We start from the raw sequence: 23,918 nt of genomic DNA, 5'->3' as shown, positions 1-23,918 counted from the left end.
TTTGCAGAGCAGCCGTGGAGACAGACGTTGAGAACAGACTTATGGACACAGCTTGAGCGGAGGAAGGAGAAGGTGGGATGTATAGAGACAGTAACATGGAAACATACATTCAGTTCAGATCAGTCGCTCAGTCTTGTCTGACTCTTTGTGACCCCATGAATCACAGCACGCCAGGCCTCCCTGTCCATTACCAACTCCTGGAGTTCTCTTAAACTCATGTCCATCGAGTCAGTGATGCCATCCAGCCATCTCATCCTCTGTCGTCCCCTTCTCCTCCTGCCCCCAATCCCTCCCAGCATCAGAGTCTTTTCCAGTGAGTCAACTCTTCGCATGAGGTGGCCAAAGTACTGGAGTTTCAGCTTTAGCATCATTCCTTCCAAAGAAATCCCAGGGCTGATCTCCTTCAGAATGGACTGGTTGGATCTCCTTGCAGTCCAAGGGACTCTCAAGAGTCTTCTCCAACACCACAGTTCAAAAGCATCAGTTCTTCGGCTCTCAGCCTTCTTCACAGTCCAACTCTCACATCCATACATGACCACTGGAAAAACCATAGCCTTGACTAGACGAACCTTTGTTGGCAAAGTAATGTCTCTGCTTTTCAATATGCTATCTAGGTTGGTCATAACTTTCCTTCCAAGGAGTAATAACCAGTGGGAATTTGCTGTATGACTCAGGGAACTCAAACTGGGAATCTGTAACAACCTAGAGGGGTGGGATAGGGAAGAAGGTGGGAGGGATGTTCAAATGAGAGAGGAGGAACATAGGTAAACCCTATGGCTGATTCATGTTGATGTTTGGTAGAAACCAACACAGTACTATAAAGTAATTGTCCTTCAATTAAAAAATAAATTAATTTAAAAAAATCTGCAAGTTTATGTCCAGTGAAGACTAGGGCCTTTAGTTGATGATAAATTACAAGTCCAATTAAATACTTTGTAATTTTTGGGCAGCTTTTGGTCTCTATGGCATTTAAAGTTTCTGCTGCTCACCTTTTTTTTTTAGCGTATTTCCAAGTTTCAGATAATTTTTCTGCCATATTTATTATAATCTACTGAAACAGAGATGGGAGCCTGAGAACCTAATGTTCTAATGTTGACGAAATTTTGAGAAACACTGAGTAAAAATACTGGTGACTTTCAATGCCCATCTGAGATCAGGATCCATTATTGTAATGATAGCTGTTCCTTAGACTGTGGTGGTTTTTTTTTTTTTTTTCCAACTGTGCTTGGCTCCTGGGCAGAGAGATCATTTGATCCCAGGTGGAGGGTTTCCTAGGCAGAGAGATCCTAAAGAAGGCATAGTGGCCAGAAAGTGAAGGTACCAGGAAGAGTGTAGTTCACACACTGGATGTGAGATCCAGGCTGGGTGGGGAAAGAAGTAAGGCTAAGGGCCACATAATAGATGGGGAGGAAAGAGAGAAGTTCACAGAAAGCCAGCAGTGGGTGTAAGAGAGCCGAAAGGTCAGGAGACTGACCAAAGGAGTGAGACATTAAAGTTTTTGACATTCACAGGTGGGAGGAGTCTACAGTAATAGCAAAAACAAAGTCTAGGTTGTGTTTTCATGAGTCACTGAAGTGAAGTAGAGGTCATCCGGGAGAAGATTAGTGAGAATTACTTTCTCATAATTTATACTTTTCACAGGACACTGTAGTCGAAGCTTTAAAGCTGCTGTAAATCTTCTAAAGTAATGAGCCATTGTTCTGATGGCTTAGCGAGGCTGTGCCAAACGCACCAGATCCACATATGATTCTGGTCTTCATGACTGTAATAAATACCCTCAGACATTTATTGAGCACATTATTGTGGATTAGGCCCTTGATAGTAAGGAGGGCCAGAGAAGGCATTGGCACCCCACTCCAGTATTCTTGCCTGGAAAATCCCATGGACGGAGGAGGCTGGTAGCCTGCAGTCCATGGGGTCACGAAGAGTTGGACATGATTGAGCGACTTCACTTTCACTTTTCACTTTCATGCATTGGAGAAGGAAATGGCAACCAGCTCCAGCGTTTTTGCCTGGAGACGGCGGAGCCTGGTGGGCTCCCGTCTATGGCGTCGCACAGAGTCAGACACGACTGAAGCGACAGCAGCAGCAGCAGCAGTAGGGAGGGTTTTTTTTGCTTTGTTTTATCTTTTTATTTATTTATGTATTTATTTATTTTTGGTCATGCTGGGATGTTGTTGCCCTGTGGGCTTTCCTCTAGTTGCGAGTGGGGCTACTCTCTGGTTGCAGCCCATGGGCTTTTCACTGCGGTGGCTTCTCTTATTGCAAAGCACGGTCTCTAGGGCACGCTGGCTCAGTTGTTTTGGCTTCCCGGCTCTAGAGTTCAGGCTCAGGAGTTGTGACACACGGACTTAGTTGTTCTGTGGCATGTGGGATCTTCCCGGGCCAGGGATCTAACACGCATCTCCTGCACTGGCAGGCAGACTCTCTACCACTGAGCCACTAGGGAAGCCTGACAGTAGGTGTTTTCATACAGTACCTCATTTAATTCTTACCCTATGTGGTTTGAGATAGTAGTATACCCATTTGAAGAAAAACTGACCTTTAGCAGCAGTAAACAACCTTCTCAAGATCACAGTGAGTGGTAGGGCATTTACATTCATCGTGTGACCCCAGGGCCCATTTGCTTAACCATTATGTTCTATGTAGAGTGTGTGCTTGGTGGGGATTGAAGAGGATTTAAACATCTCACTTTCCTTCATGTGATTCAGTTTTGTAAATTATTATTACATGCAGGCAGGAGTTTGGGCTTAAAGATCAAGCTGGGAGCTGTTTCTTTTCCTTAAAATTGCCACCATAACCCTCTTGCGGCTCTCGGCACGTATCCATCTTATTGCAATATTTTTTCAAAAAATGAATGAAATTAAAGTATGGCCTTGAAATATCTTTTTGAGATTGTCGTGATGCAGCTTTAAAAATCTTAGAGTAATAGGATTTATGCAGTACTTTGTAGTCTGAAAATTCTTAGTGCTAAATAATGCATTAAAAATTTTCATTGAAGTCAAATGAAATAATGAAATAGGATATCCTGATTGATACTTGCAAGTCGTTCTTCGGAACACTTTCCTACTCTGAATGCCTCTCTTCTCCATTTCTTATAAGATCTCACAGATGTGTTACAAGATGTGACAGAAGTGACTCTTATTTAGAGGAAGTGTATAGTCAGACTCACCCGTGCACTCTGACAAAAACCCGTGAAAGTCCACTGGAAAAATATAAGCCTCTCCTAGTTTATGATGATTGTAATGAAAGTTGCCTTGCTCTACGTTTTTGGCATATTTATGCAAGTTTTTTACATTTGTGTTTGTTCTTGTTAAAGAAAGTGTTTTTTGAAGTCCTTTCATGTTCATGTTAATAAAATTAAATAAGATAATGTTTATTATTTTTACTAGTAATGTGACTACAATATGGGGTTAGCTGGAAGGTTACATAAAATCAGCATCATGAGCACATGTTTATCTGAAAAACACACTTGAAGTTTAGAAAGCAGCCTAAAATAAGCATGTGTTCTTTGCTGTATTAATTCACTGCTATTTAAATTAACATTCCTTGTGTTTTCTCTTGAGATATATAGTAAAAAAAAATTACTCAGCTATTTTCCTGGAGCAGTATCAAAATTTGTATCTGGCTTAACACATCTGACCTGACAGTATTCAGAGGAAGTGAACACATGTTCTCTGAGTAATCCCCTAGATAAATCTGCAGCCGAAGGGGCAGTGAGATCAAATTCCAATGTTTTCTCTCCACTGAAATAAAATTAAAATTCAAAAGTTGCATGAAGAGGCTTTCTACCCTTTATGGCCCACTGTAGTCTGGTAGAGACCATCTAGGGGAGAAGGAGAAGTGGCTGACAAGCACGGTGGTGATGATGGAGTTAGAGAGGGAGAAAGAGCTGGACATGTGGAGTTACTGATGAGAGGGAGTGTATGGATTGGTCCTACGATACCCATTTTGAAAATTATTTTTCCAGTAGTGGTTACACTCTCTGTCAATTCTACCTTGTGAAAGTGAGTAATAGTAGGTGGTGTTAGCCTGGTCACAGATTATTATTCTTTCCAGTTACAAAGCTAAGCAGAAAATCTGGAGACTCTTACTTCCTGACCCTATTACCGTCCTTTTTCAAACCCTCGTGTTAAGTAAGGGGCCTCGACCAAGAAAAATACTTGAGGGCTGTAGAGTAATAAGAAGAACCTTTTTTTTTTCCTTCTCCCGTTGGCTTAAAGAAAAATAAGCTTTCTGCTTATTTCTTTGACCTTATGGGGAAAACTATTCCCTGGGTTGTACCCTTAGCCAGAGGAAAAGGAACTAACTCAGATCTTCTGTTGGAGATGTCCTAGCCTTTTCTCCAAGTCAGCCCATCTCAGCCTTGATACTATCTGACACTTCGGGTCCATCACCCTTTTATTCTTGGGGGCTGTTCTGTGCCTTGTAAGATACTTTAGCCAGCGTCTTTGGCCTCTACCCACTGGATGCTGGTAGCGCCCTCCCCCTCCAGTGGTGACCTGTCTCTTGTTGTTGTTTAGCCCCTCAGTCAGAGGGGTGGCTTGCCACGCCCTCCTCCAGGGCATCTCTCCCACCCACCTCTGTGCTCTGCCAAGTGGAAGGTAGAATTGTTCCAATGTCCCCCACCCCTATTTGAGAACCTCTGCTGTCATGTGTTAGGTGATTTGTTGATAATATTTTCCCGATTTTAGTGTTATTTTTTTTAATATTTTGTCCCATTTCAAGTATTTTAGGCACTGTAGAAATAAACTGGAAGCACATTTTCTAACTTGGGCAAAAATGAGCGCAGCGTCTTTCTTTGATTTGAGAATTCAGCACTGTCACCTTTCGGTGCGTGGTACAGTGTTTTTTTTTGTGCAGGTGGGGACCCTTTTGTGGGTCAGGAATATATATTTAAAACAATATTGAGTCGCAGTGTAAAAACATTTCTTACTTGTAATAACAGAAAAAAACATTTGAAAACTGCTGGTCTAGTGTCCCTTTTCAACTGGAATATTCTAAACATGTTCTTCATAGCAGTTGGTATTTGGTCAGCCCAGCCAAATCAGGTTAAACTTATCAAATAGACTTGGAAATATGAAACATTCAAGCTTGTGGATTGCAGTAGGTTTGAGACTTTCTTTTAACTTTAGTTTCTGGTGCATATCATCTTGTTTGCAAGAAGAGAAAAGCTCTGAACTCCATCACATATTTTAGAACATTCTTGGCACGTAACTTGTGGACTATTCATGCCCTCCCCCTACACAAGATACTGAAAAAAGATAGCTCCATTTTAACTGTTTTCTTCATCAGCACGTGTGCAAAAATCCTGTTTTTTCATCGGTTAGTATTTATTTTGTTAACTTTTGTAAGAACTACACTGCATAGGGGAAAAGGCAAAAAGATGTTTTGTGTATTTATGAAGAATCAAACAAATATGAACATAAAGATATCTAAAAATTGATATCTAAAATAGATATCTCCTCACACTCTACTTGTCCTTTTGAAAAAATCATTTTTACATGACAACCTTAGGTTAAACAATAGCCTGTGGGGAATACATGAAATGCCACAGTCTGCCATTACTAAGTTCTGACTTCAGCTGTTAATAGCAAAATTCTTGGCGCTCTGAAATCCATCAACACTTCTAATCACTTAAAAAACTGCCTTAGTTTTATACATACTAAAGAAAATACACTTATATTTTGAATTACTTCATTTATTCAGGGTACTTTTTAAAGATTGAAACGCTTCCAGAAAGCTCGGTTTCATCTTTTCAGTGGTAAGAGTACATTTCTGACTAGTTTCATATTGCTATTAATAGAAGTTCTCTTAGGATGGTTGTCTTTTTCTCTAAGGAAAAACACTGGTGATTATTCAAAAGTTATTTAAATTATAATTCATTTATTTTCACAAGGGAGGTTTTTGTATCTTTGTGTTTTTAATTTAGGTGATATCCAGTAGTGATATTAAAGGTATTTTCATGGTAGTTTCAGGGGAACTTTGTGGTTATTTTCTATTCCTCTGAGTTGTATAATGTTCTAAATTTTATATTTGTAAAAGATCAGTGGATGTATCACAAAAACTCACAGGTTTATTTAATGGTGCCTTTCTGTATTATGATATTATTGAGCCACAATGCCTCATTTTTGTGTGTGCAGTGAAGGCAGGTATAGAAGACAAATTAAGTCCTGGTGGGTCAGATGGTAAAGAATCCGCCCACAATTAGGGAGACGGGTTCGATCCCTGGGCTGGGAAGATCCCCTGGAGGAAGCCATGACAACCCACTCCAGAATTCTTGTCTGGAGAATCCCCATGGACAGAGGAACCTGGCGGGCTACAGTACATGGGGTCACAAAGAGTCAGACACAACTGAGTGACTAAGCACAATGTTGGTTAAAAGCTACCAACAGAGGGAGATTCATTTAAGAAGCCGGATGTTGGCATTGACCTTAGTAGACTAAGTAACAATACTAATGTGGATTTGAGAGTAAAATTTCCTTATTAGCAAAAGACACTAAGTATTGTCCTCAGAATCTAGGTACAGAGTTGTTGTTCCTTCCTTGAAGCTAGTTGTGGGACTAGTTAGAGATAACTTTTTCATAGGTTAATGTACAGTTTCTTTATTCATTCAATTCGGTTCAGTTCAGTCGTGTCCAACTCTTTGTGACCCCCATGGACTGCAGCACACCAGGCCTCCCTGTCCATCACCAACTCCTGGAGTTTACTCAAACTCATGTCCATGGAGTTGGTGATACCATCCAACCATCTCATCCTCTGTCGTCCCCTTCTCCTCCTACCTTCAGTCTTTCCCAGCATCAGGGTCTTTTCAAATGAGTCAGCTCTTCACATCAGGTGGCCACAGTATTGCAGTTTCAGCTTCAGCATCAGTCCTTCCAATGAATATTCAGGACTGATTTCCTTTAGGATGGACTGGTTGGATCTCCTTGCAAATAAACATTTATTTTACAACTGCTACTTGCTAGATACTATGTTCTTATTCATAGGCTTTTAAAACTCTGTTCTAGTAAATAAAATCAGCCCTGCATTGTTCTTAAAAATAAAAAATCAAGATAATAGAAAGTTTTCTTAAATTCATCTGTATCCATATTGAGGTTAAAACTCAGAAGTGTCACTTTTAATAGTTTTTTTTGAAGTTCTGAACAATTCGAGAAGGTGATTATAAACAGCTCTTTTGAAGGAGAAAATAGTATCATTTTGAAAGGATGTATTCATTTTCCTATTAGACATTTATTTGAATCCCATCATTAAGGAATGCTAAATGATACAATTGGAGCAGCAGCTGAAACTTTTTAATCAGTATTATTGTCTCTTTCCAGGTGCTCAGTGAAATAGCACATTTTATGATAGAGGGAAGAATGCGGATATTGGATTTTTACTATGTGTTAAGTTAGCTAGGTTTCCATATTCAGTTGCTGAGGGAATTTCTGGAACAAATAATGCTGCTACCAATATGTGAAGGGTTGCCGTGCCCTCCTCCAGGGAATCTTCCCCACCCAGGGGTCGAACCCCCATCTCTTAAGTCTCCTGCATTGGCGGGCTGGTTCTTCTACCACTTGTGCCACCTGGGAAGCCTGTCTTTAGTATAGCTTAAGTATTTTTAGAAATCATTCAACTTCTTACAGAGATTTTAGAAAAGGCTTGTGGTATTTGTAAGTAAATAGATGAAACTGATCATGTAGGTTTATTTTTATAGTTTTATTTATTTTGAACAATTACTGTGAATACTCTTAAAGATTGGATTTATTATGATATGTATATATAAATATGGTATAATTGTTGCTAAGTTATGTTTACTTCTGTTTATTCTGATTGGAAAGTTCTTTGAACTCATAAAGCTAACCATTGATTATTTTGACCTAACCTGGCTTCACCTGGCTCACACAACTAGATTTACCAAGAACCATGTCATCTAGTATATCTTGTGTACCAGACGTATTGGTGGTTGGTATAAAATATCTGATGTCATACGTATTTTAAAATATTCACAGAACCCTGATTATTTATAGTGTAAGCTAAAGATATAAAGAATAATATATCACTTTTTTAACTTTTTTTTTTTTTAAGGTGATGGATGTGGACATACTGTACTAGGTCCTGAAAGTGGAACCCTGACGTCTATAAACTACCCACACACCTATCCTAACAGCACTGTTTGCGAATGGGAGATTCGTGTAAAGACGGGAGAGAGAGTGCGCATCAAATTTGGTGACTTTGACATCGAAGATTCTGATTCTTGTCACTTTAATTACTTGAGAATTTACAATGGAATTGGAGTTGGTAGAACCGAAATAGGTAGGACATTTTCAATATATCAGTGGCCAGAGTTTTAAAACTGAAGCCATATTAGATACTTAACACTGAGTAATTATGCTCCATAGGATATGTGGGAAATTATTGGAATGTCTGGAAATCTTAAATTTGAATCTTTTTTTGGAAAAGAAGATTCTTGTCTGTCTTGTCCACTTTTCTAATAAGCTTGTGTTGGTTCCTTTGCAACAAGATACCACTCTACTGCTTCTAAGGAGGAGAAAGTCAATTATCTTTTTGTATTGGTTTTTTTCTTTGATAATTTTATCTGCAGTTAAATATAAGTCATGCTTAGGAGTCAGTATATCATAATAATTAAGAGCATGGGTTTTGGATTCAAACCTCCTGTTAGTAAAGTACTAACTCTGCTTTTAACTTGCTCTGTGTCCTCAGGCAAGTTACCTGATCTCTGTTTCCTCAGTTGTAATATAGCAAATGAGACTAGTACATGTGAAGTGCTTAGAAGGGTACCTGACACATAATATTTGCTTAGTAAATATTAGTTGCTGTTGTCCTTACTTTTAGCTAAGAACAATGGTTCTCAATTACGGCTGCATTTTAGAGTCACCTGGATAGATTTTTAAATAATGCCGGATCTCTGGTCCCCAACCTAAAGCAGTTGAATCAGGATTGGGTTGGACTCACACCTTGGGAATTTTAAAGCTTCCCAGGAGAATATACTTTGAGGTCAAGTTGAGAACCTTTGGTTAGAGATCAGCACCTTTCTCTTTAGCAGGAAAGGTAGAAAAATTCCTAGGACTATCTTGGTGAATTAATATCATAGAATAAATAAATCTATCTGTGACTTTATTTGGAAAGACTTACTGATACAGGTATGTAAAATGTCTTTTAGAACTATAACTGGAACTTAGTATCCTGTTCTTTTGAGCATCGTGTGCATCTCCTGGGCTCCTCTCCATCTCGAGTCAAACCCTTCATCTCTTCCCCACTTTTCAGCCTCTTACCTACCAAGAGGAACAGTTCCTGGTCTATTGAGCGATAACCACTGTTGTCTCCCAGTTAGCTCTCAATTAATCTGGGTTCTTGATCACCATGTGCATGTTGCCTTGAATATATGGTCTCAGATAAACTTTTAGAAACTCAAATTGCCTGAGGAACTATCTATAACTGTAACATTAATAGAAGGCAGCTGGATATTAACTGCCTCCTGAGGTGATGCAGTAGGGAGTCAGCAGTACCACCTGAGCAGCTTTGAGACAACGATGAAAAATGTGAACCATGATCTGATCAAGCCCTTAGCAGTTTCTAGGAAATAAAGGAGCTAGAGAAACACATTCTATCAACCATAAAGACTATATATAAGTGGCATTTTTTAAAAAAAGAAAAGGAAGGAGATCAAGATAACTGGCATGCATTAGAGAGAGATGTCTTCCAAAAGTAATGTGTGGCCCTTGTGATTTTGTTTGGATCTTGATCCAAATTGATTGCAAGAAGACATTTTTAAGATAAGCAGAGAAATTTTAGGGTAAGATAAGAGTAATTGGGCATACAGCAATAGTCAGGAATAATTTTTTGGGATGTGGTAATGTTATATTGGTTTGTTCAAGATCTGGTTTGTTAGAGACATTCTGAAGTTCAAAAAAAATGTCTTGGATTTGTTTTTAAATATGTCAGAGAAAAAAGTGGTAGGAAGAGGGCAGGTGAAACCAGAATGGCACACCAGGCACATGGGAGTGCATCTCTCTACTTTCGTGTTTGTTTGTTTTTTTTTAATTTCCATAATGAAAGTGCTTTTTATTAAAAAAAGACAAGAGGATTATGTATTTGGACAATAGGGTTATGCTGCTAAAGAGGAAGAGTGACATGGGAAAGAAATGGAGCACAGGTTTTAAATCACTCACCAGGTTCTCATACCAGTTCTAGGACCTACTTGCTGAGAATCGTTTCTACAAGGGCCTCGGTCCAGACTGCAAAGTCATCACCTGTACTGTAGGAAGCTTAAATGAAGTAATACTTTACAGTGCTCAGCTCTCCCTTATTTCCATGGGGTTTGTTTTCCCTTGCTATCTCTTCACACAGGTGAGTGGAAAGATGCAGAAAGGTCAAGGGGACTGAGTGATGATTCCTGTTGGACTTTAGTTCTGCTCCACCCCACCTCCCTACCCCTCCCATCACCACCTACCATATATCCTCTGGTCCTCCATTTGAGGAGCTGTTTGGGGCAGGGGAGGGGAAGGGTAGAAAAGTAACTTTCCTGATTGGCAGAGAAATAAAGGTCATTCAAGAATAACTGTTTAATATTCTGATTAGGTAGATATGCCAGGAATTATAGGATAGAAACAAATATATGTGGGCATTAGGATTCCAGTGACAATGGTAAAGAATCCTGTTTTCTGTGTTATCTTTTCTCAGGGTCCCTTCTGAACAGAGGCAGCTTCAAATGAGCTGCGTTTTCCTATAAATATGGTTCCTACATTGGTATAAAGCTTAGATTTTTTTTTTCCCCTGTAAGTGTTAATTTTAGGGACTTTTATCCCCTGAAAGATTGTATTATGGAATAATCAAGAAAGCGAAAGGAATGTTTCTCAAGGAATCACTTTTTAAATTGTAAATCATTAGAATGTGACTTAATTGATAAAGCACTTTTGGCTTACATGGTTATTTTCTATTTTCTTTAAAGAGTGGGCAGTAATATGTAACATTATTTAAACATATGAGTGTTTTATGATACTATATAACAACTTTTTAAGTAGCTAGACTGTCCAGAAATCTTTGTGAAATTAGTGTAGCGGTACCTATTTTCACAGACAAAAAGGATGTGTTTAATGATAGAGTTAAGACTGGCTCTCCAGATCTGTTCCTTTGATAGGCAGATTGTGTTGGAATGAGAAAAACTTTCATTGTGGCTTTTCCCCTTTGATTATTCTTTAATCTTTGGTGTCTGAGACATAGTGGTTGCTCTGTGGTTGCCCCACAATCATAGAGGTGAAAATTAAGTTCATTTGTTGTTAATCTTAACTTTCTATACATATATAACTCCAATATTTTATTTTGGTTCATAGACATCTACTAGCGTCGTTTATGGAGAAGGCAATGGCACCCCACTCCAGTACTGTTGCCTGGAAAATCCTATGGATGGAGTAGCCTGGTAGGCTGCAGTCCATGGGGTCGCTAAGAGTCGGACACGACTGAGCGACTTCACTTTCACTTTTCACTTTCGTGCATTGGAGAAGGAAATGGCAACCCACTCCAGTGTTCTTGCCTGGAGAATCCCATGGACGGAGAAGCCTGGTGGGCTGCAGTCCATGGGGTCGCACAGAGTCAGACACGACTGAAGCGACGCAGTAGTAGCAGCAGCAGCAGCAGCAGCATCGTTTCCCTGATGGATATTGTTGATAATTAGTCCAAACATGAAATTTAAAAACAAATATTTAAGAGAAAAATCTTTGCTTACTTGTGTCCTTTTCCCACTCTATTGTATATATTTTCTTCCTGGATTTTGCTTAAAATTTCCATTTTAAATGAACTTTTGGGGAGATGAAGTAATTTGTGGGTAGATCTCTAAAAGAGAAGCTAAATATTTTAAAACCTAGTAGCTATTAAAGGAAAATGCATTCTGTAAATAAATGTAAATGTGTGTCTATGTGTTCAAAGGTATATTTAAAGATATATATTCTGTCTTAAACCTTCATCCAAAGTATCTTTAAAAATTGTGTCTCTTAGATTCTTCAGATAATATTTACAAAGAGGGAAACTGAGGTCCTCAGGGCTTCATCTCGTAAATGATTCCGTGTCTATTATGTTTTCAGAGAAGTTTCCCTTTCTGTATTGTTTGTCCCCTTTCTCTATAATATGCTTAGGTCTTCCTTGTTTAAGAGAAAAAGTAAATATGTTTTCTTTCTCTTTACCACCAAACCTTTTGAAAAAGCTAAAGTAATGATAATATTAGGTATGTAATGATGATAATGATTTCTAATTTTTTTATTTCTTATTCTGTAGAAGCTCAGTTTAATAATGAAAATAACTACCATGCATGCAGTGCTTGCATTGTGCCAGGTACTATTCAAATCTCTTTTGTCAATTAACTTATATAGTCTTCACAAGAACTCTTGAGATAGGTACTTTCATCACCCCCATTTACTGATGAGAGAACTACAGCACAGAGAGGTTGAATAAATTGCCCAAGGTCATACAGCTGGCGAATTGCTGTGTGGAATTCAAACCTAAGCAGCCTGGCTCCAGAATTGGTGTCTCTTACTGTAAGCCCTTGGCATGCTTGATTGTATTGAGTCCTACAAGAATCCTGCACATTATTCCCATAAAACAGATAAATTAAAAAAGTAAGCAACTTGCCCAAAGTTGTATAGGCAGAGTTGGGACTTGAATTAAGGTCTGGCTAACAGCAAAGTCTATAACCTCAACCACTAGGCTATAGAGTAATAGATACCAGCTATTAGTAGGTATCTATTGGCAGGTATTAACAGGTATCCAGCCAGTACATGAGACACAAGAGACATGGTTTCTATCCCTGGGTTGGAAAAATCCCCTGGAATAGGAAATTGCAAACTCACTCCAATATTTCTTGCCTGGAAAATTCCATTGACAGAGGAGCCTGACGGGCTACAGTCCATGGGGTTGCAAAGAGCAGGACCTGACTGAGCGTACACATGTGGTGGTGGTGACCTTACTCCTTAATTTCTTTTACTACATGGTCCACTTACCCTGTGGAGAAGGAAATGGCAACCCACTCCAGTATTCCTGCCTGGAGAATCCTGTGGACAGAGGAGCCTGGTGGGCTGCTGTCCGTGGGATCACACAGAGTCGGACACGACTGAAGCGACCATGCATGCATGCATGCATTGGAAAAGGAAATGGCAACCCACTGCAGTGTTCTTGACTGGAGAATCCCAGGGACAGAGGAACCTGGTGGGCTGCCGTCTATCAGGTCGCACAGAGTCGGACACGACTGAAGCAGCAGCAGTAGCCACTTACCCTAAACTGTTGAAACTAGCAACTTTCTAGTAAACATTAACTTTTTCCTTTTAGCTTTTTCCTTTATTTATTTTGAAATAACCATTTTTTGGGGGGGTGAGGGGGGCACGTGGCAGCTTGCAGGATCTCATTTCCCTGATCAAGGACTAAATCTGGGCCACAAGAGTGAAAGGCCAGAATCCTAACAACTAGGTCACCAGGGAACTCCCTATTCTGACATTATTTTTTCTTTACAGTCAGTATTATAAAATATTTAATAGTAGTTTCAACATAGGTGTTGACCAATCAAAACAAATGTCAGCCCTGAAAAATCTGTTTTCTACAGTGACTAAAATATGTTAACTGATGCACAAACATAAGAGAGACAAACTTTTTATACAACAAACACAACTTATATGAAAGCTAACCACCCAGAGGTAATATCTTCCTTCATTAACTCGCTCAGATTTCTATTACAGATTATCCTAATCCTTACCCTTCTCTCTCTCTAAATCCTAGCTGGACCTGTAACTCTTGTATTTAGCTTCAGCCTCATGCTTAATTTAACTCTCTAAACCTCAGTCAACTGATTTTTCTTTTTGCAAGCTTTGTCATTTTTTCTTTGGACAATGTCCTCAAAAGTTTGGTACTTTGCCTTCCAAGGGGACACTGGAGATGTCTGGAGATGTTTTTGGTTGTCCCACCGGGGACAGGCAGTGTTCCTGGCATCTAGGAGGTGTGTTATGTGCCTACAGCACATGGGACAGGCCCCCAAAGTACTGTCTGGCCCCAATTCTCAGTAGTGCTGCTTTAGATTGAGAGTATCAGCTCACTGCCTCCAAGTTGATCCTCAGGTAGTTAGTATTAAAATAAACATTGTACACATACTATTACTGTTAATAGTGTTTTAGTTTTATTGCATTGTGCTTAGAAAAATTATAATATTCTTCTTTATGGAACTTGCTTTTATGTATAACCTAAGATATCTTTTTTTGTGACTGTCTGATGTATGCTTGAGAGGATGGTTTATTCTCTAATAGTAAGATATAAAGTTTAATATGCATCCAAAATATCTTATTATGCTGTTCAGGTTTTCATATTTTTATCTACTTGATCTGTTTCTAGTATCTTTGTTCTTTCGGCATATCTTTGGGTTTTTACTTTTATAAAGGTGATTGCAATGTCGTTGCATAGCTATTCATAATTATATTGTCTTCATTTTAAATAGTGACTTCTAGCATTAAAAAGTTTCTCCTTTGTCATATTTAGTACTTTTTAGTTTGCATTTTTCTTTGTCTGATATTAGTATCACGTAGACACCTTCCTCCTCATCTCTTTTTACATTCATTTGCTTGGCATTCCTGTCTTTGTTCATTCCTTTCCTTTTAGCCTTGCTGAATCATTTTGTTTGGGATGTATTTCTTGTGTATTACATACTTGAGGGTCTCATTTTATGAACCAAATTGAAAATATTTTTTTTAAATAATTAAAGCTAAGACCTGTTTTATCTGTTTATAAAACTTTTTTTTTTTGGCTTAACTCATGTTATTTTAAGGTATAATCAGTCATGTGTTTTATATTTGCTGTGTTTATTTCTTTGTATTGTTTTCTTTTCATCTATATTTAAACTCCTTTTGGAGTTTAAATAAGTTTTGTAGTTTTAAGTATTACCTTCCAATTTATTTGATTTTATATTCTTAAATGCCTCTAATCCCATTGGCTTCATGTTTTATTATCTGATTTGTCTATTTTTCATGGTGTCTTTTCATTCCTACCAGTTGCCTGTAACTCCTATCTTTTATTCATATAACATTCAGTGAACTGTTCTATTAGGTTGGTGCAAAAGTAATTGTGATTTTTGCCTTGTTGGAATTTACCATTTGATATTGAATACGTTCTGAAATAAATATGGTTATGTTATACCTCATTTTACTACATGTCTTTCACTGTGTTTTTTTTTTTTTTGCTAATGACTTATTACTTGCTGTGTATTTTATATGTATTTTAGACTATGGAAATGATGTTAGACAAAAAAGCAAATTTAAGTGATTTTCTTATATTTGAGTTCAAAATGGGTCAAAAAGCAGCAGAGACAACTTGCCACATTTGGCCCAGGAACTGCTAACAATCATACAACACAGTGGTGGTCCAGGAAGTTTTGCAAAGAAGACAAGAGCCTTGAAGATAAGCATAGTGGCCAGCCATCAGAAGTTGAAAATGACCAATTGAGAGCATCATCGAAGCTGATCCTCTTATAATTATACGAGAAGTTGCTGAATTCAGTGTCGACCATTCTATGGTCGTTTGGCATTTGAAGCAAATTGGAAAGGTGAAAAAGCTCAGTAAGTGGGTGCCTCGTGAGCTGACCACAAATCAGAAAAATTGTCGTTTTGAAGTATCGTCTTCTCTTATTCTGTGCAACAATAAGGAACCATTTCTTGATCAAATTGTGACTTGCAATGAAAAGTGGCTTTCATACAACAACCGGCGATCACCAGCCCAGTGGTTGGACTGGAAAGAAGCTCCAAAGCACTTCCTAAAGCCAAACTTGCACCAAAAAAAGGTCATGGTCACTGTTTGGTGGTCTGTCGCTGGTCTGATCCACTACAGCTTTCTGAATCCTGGCAAAACCATTACATCTGAGACGTATGCTCAGCAAATCTATGAGATGCACCAAAAACTGCAATGCCTGCAGCCGGCATTGGTTGACAGAAAGGGCCCGCTTCCTCTCCATGACAAAGCCTGACCACATGTCTCACACCAATGCTTCAAAAGTTGAATGAATTGGGCTGCAAAGTTTTGCCTCGTTGACCATTTTCACCTGACCTCTCGTCAGCCTACTACCGCTTCTTCAAGCATCTGGACGACTTTTTGTGGGGAAAATGCTTCCACAACCAGCAGGAGGCAGAAAATGTTTTAAAAGAGTTTATTAAATCCTGAAGCACAATTTTTATGCTACAAGAATAAGAAAGCATATTTCTCATGGGCAAAAATGTACTGATTGTAATGGTTCCTATTTCGATTAATAAAGATGTGTTGGAGCCTATTTATAATGATATAAAATTCACAGTCCGAAACTGCAATTACATTTGTACCAACCTAATTATTTCCTCTTTCCTTCCTGCTGCTTTCCTCATTTCTACTCTGACAGAACAAAATTTATAACACATAGCCTGTATCATATAATATCTTAATCTTCAACTCATCCAACTTTTATCACTGTTTAAATATATTAAATGCTCACTGGCAGTCTTTTTACTTAAGTTCTCCCAAATGTATCTTAAATGAGTGAAGTTCATCTTTGAATAGATTGATTCCTTAAAAGAGGCTTGAGTACAGTTATCTTGTATGTTTAGAGCTGCTTAATTTAAAATTTTTTCTTACCTTGAGTATCAGTTTGATCTTATATGTAAGTTTTTGGTTCATATGTTCATTCTTTGACTTTTTTTTTTTTTTTTCATTCTTTGAGTTAAAAAAAAATGCTCTTCCATTATTGCCTGGCTTTTTTATGTTATTGTTATTTTTTGAGAAGTTCGATACTAATTGAATTCTCTTGCCCTTATAAGATACTTAATTTTTGTATTGAAGCTTACGTAAAGATTCCTTTAAAGTCAAACAGTTTTACAAGGATATGTATTGAAGTTTATCATTGGGTTAGTTTTCACTGTATCCAATGAGCTCTTTCACTATTTAGATTCTAGAAAACTTTCTTGAATTATAGTTTAATGTTATTTCTGTTCCATTGTCGTGTGTATCTTTTTAAAATACCTTAATTGTAAGAAAACAGCCTTCTTTGCTGTTTCAATCACATTCATTTAAGCCACGTTCTCATTGATACTTTTTACTTTTTTCAGTTTCCTTTTCTCATTGTATTTGTTCTTTTCTTCAACATTTATTATCATATTTGCATTCAAATATTATTCCTTGTGCACCTTGTAATATTTCTGACATAATTTTGTCACTTTTTTAAAGCATTTCTTTTCTGAGATCAGCCAACTCTTTTTTTTCCCCTACTTTTGGTCCATTTCTGTTCTTAGTTTTTGAGTTTCTGTTTCGAGGTGTTTTGCCATATCCCCAGTTGCTTGTTTGAGGACATTTAATTAAGTTTAGTGCTGTGTTCCAGTTTCTTTCTGTTTTACCATCATTTTGGGGGATGAGGGGGTTTCCATAAATTGAATTGCTGAGATTCTCATTTTTTTTCCTACCTTTTTTGTTTAAATAGATAAAGACAGTGCCTAAGTATTTCTGTGGACAATACTGGCAGTTTGCAGTGGTTTATATGGTTTACAAGTTTTGTAGTTTATCATAAGTTCATGATAGCCCTCTTCTATTAGTGTAGTAAATTTTTCTTTCCTACTTTTTTTTTCCCCTCAAGAGAAGAGGCTATAGAAGGGAAGGGATTGTATATCCATATATATATATATATATATATATATATAATCTTGCAAGATCCTAAATTTTCTGCTCTTATTTGATCACGTCCCCATCTTTGCCATACAGTTTCCATATCTCTCTGCTACTTTTAACCTACTTCTCCCACCGAAGTGTTTCCTATCCAAAATTCCCCTATTCAGGATTTCTTTGCTTTTAAGTTCCTTCTCTGAGGTCAGTCATCTTATCTACCAGTGGATTTAGTTTTCAGTATTTTCTAGCTATGCATGGGATATCTTTAAGTGTCTTTGTCTCCCCTGATGGGTCTTTCATTAACCTTTGCCAGTTAAATTACTTTTAGACTCCATGAAATCTCTTGATATGTTTTAGGGATTTGTGACCCTAACAAAAATAAAATAAATTTCATTCTTGGAGTTTCTTTTAAAGTTTTCTTTGTCAAAAAAAAAAAAGTATTATTTTACATCAAGTTAAAGTATAAATTATTTGATTTGAAAGAAGTGTTATTACAGTAAAATCATCATTAACATTTTATTTATGGGCAGGAGTTAAAGAAGTGATCTCTAATCTTAATGATTATGGGTGTCTTATGTAGTAGACATAAGAGCCATGTAAGAATTTCATGTGAGATAAAGTCCTGGTCTGTGAAAACATGATCTCAAGAAGGCTAAAGTCATCTCATATGTGTTTACCACAAAAATACATTGATTACTGTGAATTTTTTTTAATTAGAAGCTGGATGGGTACCCACATTTAACTTGGATTTGTTCCTAATGCAGAAGCGTTGTATGAGGTTGTTTGTTGCATTGGAAAGTACAGAAGCTACATGCATTTCAAAAGGCCTTAGTGAATCTGTGTACTCTAGAATGGTCAAGCTGGTTTGTGGACAAGAATAGAGAAATGCTAAAGCTTTGTCTCTGTAAATGGTGTCCTTCGGAATGTTTTTTCTAATGTTTTGAGACAGGTTAGTGAGGAATTGACACCTGTCCCATTTCTCATTGTCATTCAACTGGATAAAACTAGGCCATGTGATGCTGACCGTGCCCAAGAACTCCTATTTGTGAACCCTTACAGGAAATGTTAAAAAGTCTTTGACATCTTATTAGTGGTAAAAAGTTTACTTTTCCAGAAAATCTTTGAAAGAAATTTCTTGGTATTCTGTGTATGTCTCACCTGTGATGCTTGGCAGCACATTTGGTTTTGCTGAAGTCCACACAGTTATAACTCATTGCTTTTCACATTAGTGTACTTAGTATAAGAAAACTCTGCCAGCTGTCCTAAAAGAAGCTGTCAACTTAATAAGAGCCAGTGCCTTGAGTCATTTACCTTTTCTGAGTATGGAGCTTTCCTCTATCCAGAAATGTGCTGATTTTCCAGAGAAAAAGTCTCATAGTTCTCAGTTCAGGTAGAAAGTTTCACAAGAGAGAAGAAAAGCCTACTTAGAAAAATTTGATGAGGAAGATTGGTATTGCTTTGCAGATATTTTGATCCGAATGATTGCAAAAACATTTTCAGTCAGGACCCTTTGGTCACCATCATGGGTACTGATAAAAATTTGGGTGCTCTTTTGTCCATGCTGCCATTATGAAGGAGGATATTGGAGGAGGCAACTTTTCTTATAATCAGAGAAATGTAAAAGTTTTAGAGCTAAGTATATGACCTCCCTTACTCTTGGATTGGTTAAAAACATAGCTTTTAATATAGTGGTGTGATGAAATTTGTCTTTTTTTAATATTGAGGCTATATTAACTGGTATAGCTCACTTAAGTAGCAGTGTAGAAGCAAATATTAAAAATCACTCTAAAAATCACTCTTAAATATTTTAAAAGATAGAAGCTATGTTAGGAAAATGTTTATTGCAATGTTATTCACTGTGTAGAAAAATCAGAAGCAAGCTAAACTTCTGACAATAAGGAAACTAAGATATATCCACTATATGAATAACCCTTTTTGGCTGTTATTAATTGTTTGCTGTGAATGTTCTATCACCTATCTTTTGGTGAACATTAATGCATATTTCTGTATCTAGAAGAGGAATTGTTGGTTCCCTGACCAACCTAGATAGCATATTGAAAAGCAGAGACATTACTTTGCCAGCAAAGGTCCATCTAGTCAAGGCTATGGGTTTTCCTGTGGTCATGTATAGATGTGAGAGTTGGACTGTGAAGAAAGCTGAGCACCAAAGAATTGATGCTTTTGAACTGTGGTGTTGGAGAAGACTCTTGAGAGTCCCTTGGACTGCAAGGAGATCCAACCAGTCCATTCTGAAGGAGATCAGCCCTGGGATGTCTTTGGAAGGAATGATTCTAAAGGTGAAACTCCAGTACTTTGGCCACCTCATGCAAAGAGTTGACTCATTGGAAAAGACTCTGATGCTGGGAGGGATTGGGGGCAGGAGGAGAAGGGGACGACAGAGGATGAGATGGCTGGATGGCATCACTGACTCAATGGACGTGAGTCTGAGTGCACTCTGGTAATTGGTGATGGACAGGGAGGCCTGGTGTGCTGCAATTCATGGGGTCGCAAAGAGTCGGACACAACTGAGCAACTGAACTGAACTAAACTGAGTGTCCATATGGTCAGCTTTGGTAGATATTGCCAAGAACCTCTGTGGTTGTGCCATTCCACATCCACCACCAATGTAGGAGAGTTCTAGTTATTGTTCTCTATTTTTTTCTTTTATCACACTTCTAGTTTGTATGAACAGATATCACATTGTAGCTTTGCCTTATTTAATGGCTAATGATATTGTTCTCTCTTCATGTATTTATTAGCCACTGAATGTCTTCTGTGAAGAATCTTGAAGTTTTTAATGCATTTTTTTCTATTGGATAATTATTTTCTCATTTGTAGGGGTTCTTTTATATATTCTAAATATATGGGTTCTTTTTAGATATAAATGTTACAAATATTCTCCCTTAATACACCTTTCCTTTTTATTCCTTTATATTGGTATCTTTTGATAAGCAAACATTAATTTTAACTTAATTTTAATGTTTACAATTTTTTTTTCATGATTAGTATTAATACTTTTCACATTCTGTTTTAAAATGTTTGCCCCCTTACAGGTTATGAAGATGTTCTCAGGGTTTTCCTCTAAATGCTTTAATTTTCCCCTTCTCCACATTTAAATCCTCAGTCCATCCAGATTGTTCTTTGTGAATGTGTGAAGTAAGAGTAAAGGTCTCAAGGTACATTTTCTCACATGAAACTTCAGTTCAGTCACTCAATCGTGTCCGATTCTTTGTGACCCCATGAATCGCAGCATGCCAGGCCTCCCTGTCCATCACCAACACCCGGATTTCACCCAAACTCATGTGCATCGAGTCAGTGATGCCATCCAGCCATCTCATCCTCTGTCGTCCCCTTCTCCTCTTGCTCCCAATCCCTCCCAGCATCAGGGTCTTTTCCAATGAGTCAACTCTTCGCATGAGGTGGCCAAACAATTGGGGTTTCAGCCTCAGCATCAGTCCTTCCAATGAACACCCAGGATGGGTCTCCTTTAGGATGGACTGGTTGGATCTCCTGGCAGTCCAAGGGACTTGCAAGAGTCTTCTCCAACACCACAGTTCAAAAGCATCAATTCTTCGGCACTCAGCTTTCTTAACAGTTGAACTGTCACATCCATACATGACCACTGGAAAAACCATAGCCTTGACTAGACAGACCTGTGTTGGCAAAGTAATGTCTCTGCTTTTGAATATGCTATCTGGGTTGGTCATAACTTTCCTTCCAAGGAGTAAGCATCTTTTAATTTCATGGCTGCAGTCACCATCTGCAGTGATTTTGGAGCCCTCCAAAATAAAGTCTGATACTGTTTCCACTGTTTCCCCATCTATTTGCCATGAAATGATGGAACCAGATGCAGAACCAGATGCCATGATCTTCGTTTTCTGAATGTTGAGCTTTAAGCCAACTTTTTCACTCTCCTCTTTCATCTTCATCACGAGGCTTTTTAGTTCCTCTTCACTTTCTGCCATAGAGGTGGTATCATCTGCATAGCTGAGGTTATTGATATTTCTCCCAACAATCTTGATTCCAGCTTGTGCTTCTTCCAGCCCAGCGTTTCTCATGATGTACTCTGCATAGAAGTTAAATAAGCAGGGTGACAATATACAGCCTTGACGTACTCCTTTTCCTATTTGGAACCAGTCTGTTGTTCCATGTCCAGTTCCAACTTTTGCTTCCTGACCTGCATGTAGGTTTCTCAAGAGGCAGGTCAGGTAGTCTGGTATTCCCATCTCTTTCAGAATTTTCTAGTTTATTGTGATCCACACAGTCAAAGGTTTTGGCATAGTCAATAAAGCAGAAATAGATGCTTTTCTGAAACTCTCTTGCTTTTTCAATGATCCAGTGGATGTTGGCAATTTGATCTCTGGTTCCTCTGCCTTTTTTAAAACCAGCTTGAATATCCGGAAGTTCATGGTTCACGTATTGCTAAAGCCTGGCTTGGAGAATTTTGAGCATTATTTTACTAGTGTGTGAGATGAGTGCAATTGTGCGGTAGTTTGAGCATTCTTTGGCATTGCCTTTCTTTGCAATTGGAATGAAAACTGACCTTTTCCAGCCCTGTGGCCACTGCTGAGTTTTCCAAATTTGCTGGCATATTGAGTGCAGCACTTTCACAGTATCATCTTCCAGGATTTGAAATAGCTCAACTGGAATTCCATCACCTCCACTAGCTTTGTTCATAGTGATGCTTTCTAAGGCCCACTTGACTTCACATTCCAGGATGTCTGGCTCTAGGTCAGTGATCACACCATCGTGATTATCTTGGTTGTGAAGATCTTTTTTGTACAGTTCTTCTGTGTATTCTTGCCACCTCTTAATATCTTCTGCTTCTGTTAGGTCCATACCATTTCTGTCCTTTATCGAGCTCATCTTTGCATGAAATGTCCCCTTGGTATATCTAATTTTCTTGAAGAGATCTCTAGTCTTTCCCATTCTGTTGTTTTCCTCTATTTCTTTGCATTGATTGCTGAGGAAGGCTTTCTTATCTCTCCTTGCTTTTCTTTGGAACTCTGCATTCAAATGAGTATATCTTTCCTTGTCTCCTTAGCTTTTCGCTTCTCTTCTTTTCACAGCTATTTGTAAGTCCTCCTCAGACAGCCATTTTGCTTTTTTGCATTTCTTTTCCATGGGGATGGTCTTGATCCCTGTCTCCTGTACAATGTCATGAACCTCCGTCCGTAGTTCATCAGGTAGTCTGTCTATCAGATCTAGTCCCTTAAATCTATTTCTCACTTCCACTGTATAATCATAAGGGATTTGATTTAGGTCATACCTGAATGATCTAATGGTTTCCCTACTTTCTTTAATTTAAGTCTGAATTTGGCAATAAAGAGTTCATGATCTGAGCCACAGTCAGCTCCTGGTCTTGTTTTTGCTGACTGTATAGAGCTTCTCCATCTTTGGCTGCAAAGAATATAATCAATCTGATTTCGGTATTGACCATCTGGTGATGTCCATGTGTAGAGTCTTCTCTTGTGTTGTTGGAAGAGGGTGTTTGCTATGAACAGTGTGTTCTCTTGGCAAAACTTTATTAGCTTTTGCCCTGCTTCATTCCGTATTCCAAGGCCAAATTTGCCTGTTACTCCAAGTGTTTCTTGACTCCCTACTTTTACATTCCAGTCCCCTATAATGAAAAGGACATCTTTTTTAGGTGTTAGTTCTAAAAGGTCTTGTAGGTCTTCATAGAACCATTCAACTTCACCTCTTCAGTGTTACTGGTTGGGGCTAGGCTTGGATCACCATGATATTGAATGGTTTGCCTTGGAAATGAACAGAGATCATTCTGTCGTTTTTGAGATTGCATGCAAGTACTGCATTTCGGACTCTTTTGTTGACCTTGATGGCTACTCCATTTCTTCTTAGGGATCCTGCCCACAGTAGTAGATATAATGGTCATCTGAGTTAAATTCACCCATTCCAGTCCATTTTAGTTCACTGATTCCTAGAATGTCGATGTTCACTCTTGCCATCTCCTGTTTGACCACTTCCAATTTGACTTGATTCATGGACCTGACATTCCAGGTTCCTATGCAATATTGCAGCATTGGACCTTGCTTCTATCACCAGTCATACCCACAACTGGGTATTGTTTTTGCTTTGGCTCCTTCCCTTCATTCTTTCTGGAATTATTTCTCCACTGATCTCCTGTAATATGTTGGGCACCTACTGACCTGGGGAGTTCCTCTTTCAGTGTCCTATCATTTTGCCTTTTCATACTGTTCATAGGGTTCTCCGGAGAAGGCAATGGCACCCCACTCCAATACTCTTGCCTG

The 23,918-nt window shown here is 38.3% G+C and overlaps 1 protein-coding gene across 1 annotated transcript in view; it reads left to right on the top strand.

Moving 5' to 3' along the window:
* DCBLD2 (discoidin, CUB and LCCL domain containing 2) overlaps positions 1-23,918 on the top strand; it is an 84,488-nt gene that overhangs the window by 14,499 nt on the left and 46,071 nt on the right. Inside the window, exon 2 of the mRNA XM_010841925.1 lies at positions 8,071-8,298. Within this exon, the coding sequence (XP_010840227.1) occupies positions 8,071-8,298 (228 nt within the window). The remainder of the gene's footprint in view (positions 1-8,070; positions 8,299-23,918) is intronic.

This window comes from Bison bison, unplaced genomic scaffold (genome assembly GCF_000754665.1).
Source record: "Bison bison bison isolate TAMUID 2011002044 unplaced genomic scaffold, Bison_UMD1.0 scf7180017864168, whole genome shotgun sequence".
NCBI classification, from domain to species: domain Eukaryota; kingdom Metazoa; phylum Chordata; class Mammalia; order Artiodactyla; family Bovidae; genus Bison; species Bison bison.
The sequence above is the reverse complement of the archived record's forward strand: the minus strand, read 5'-3'. Positions and strand labels throughout refer to the sequence as shown.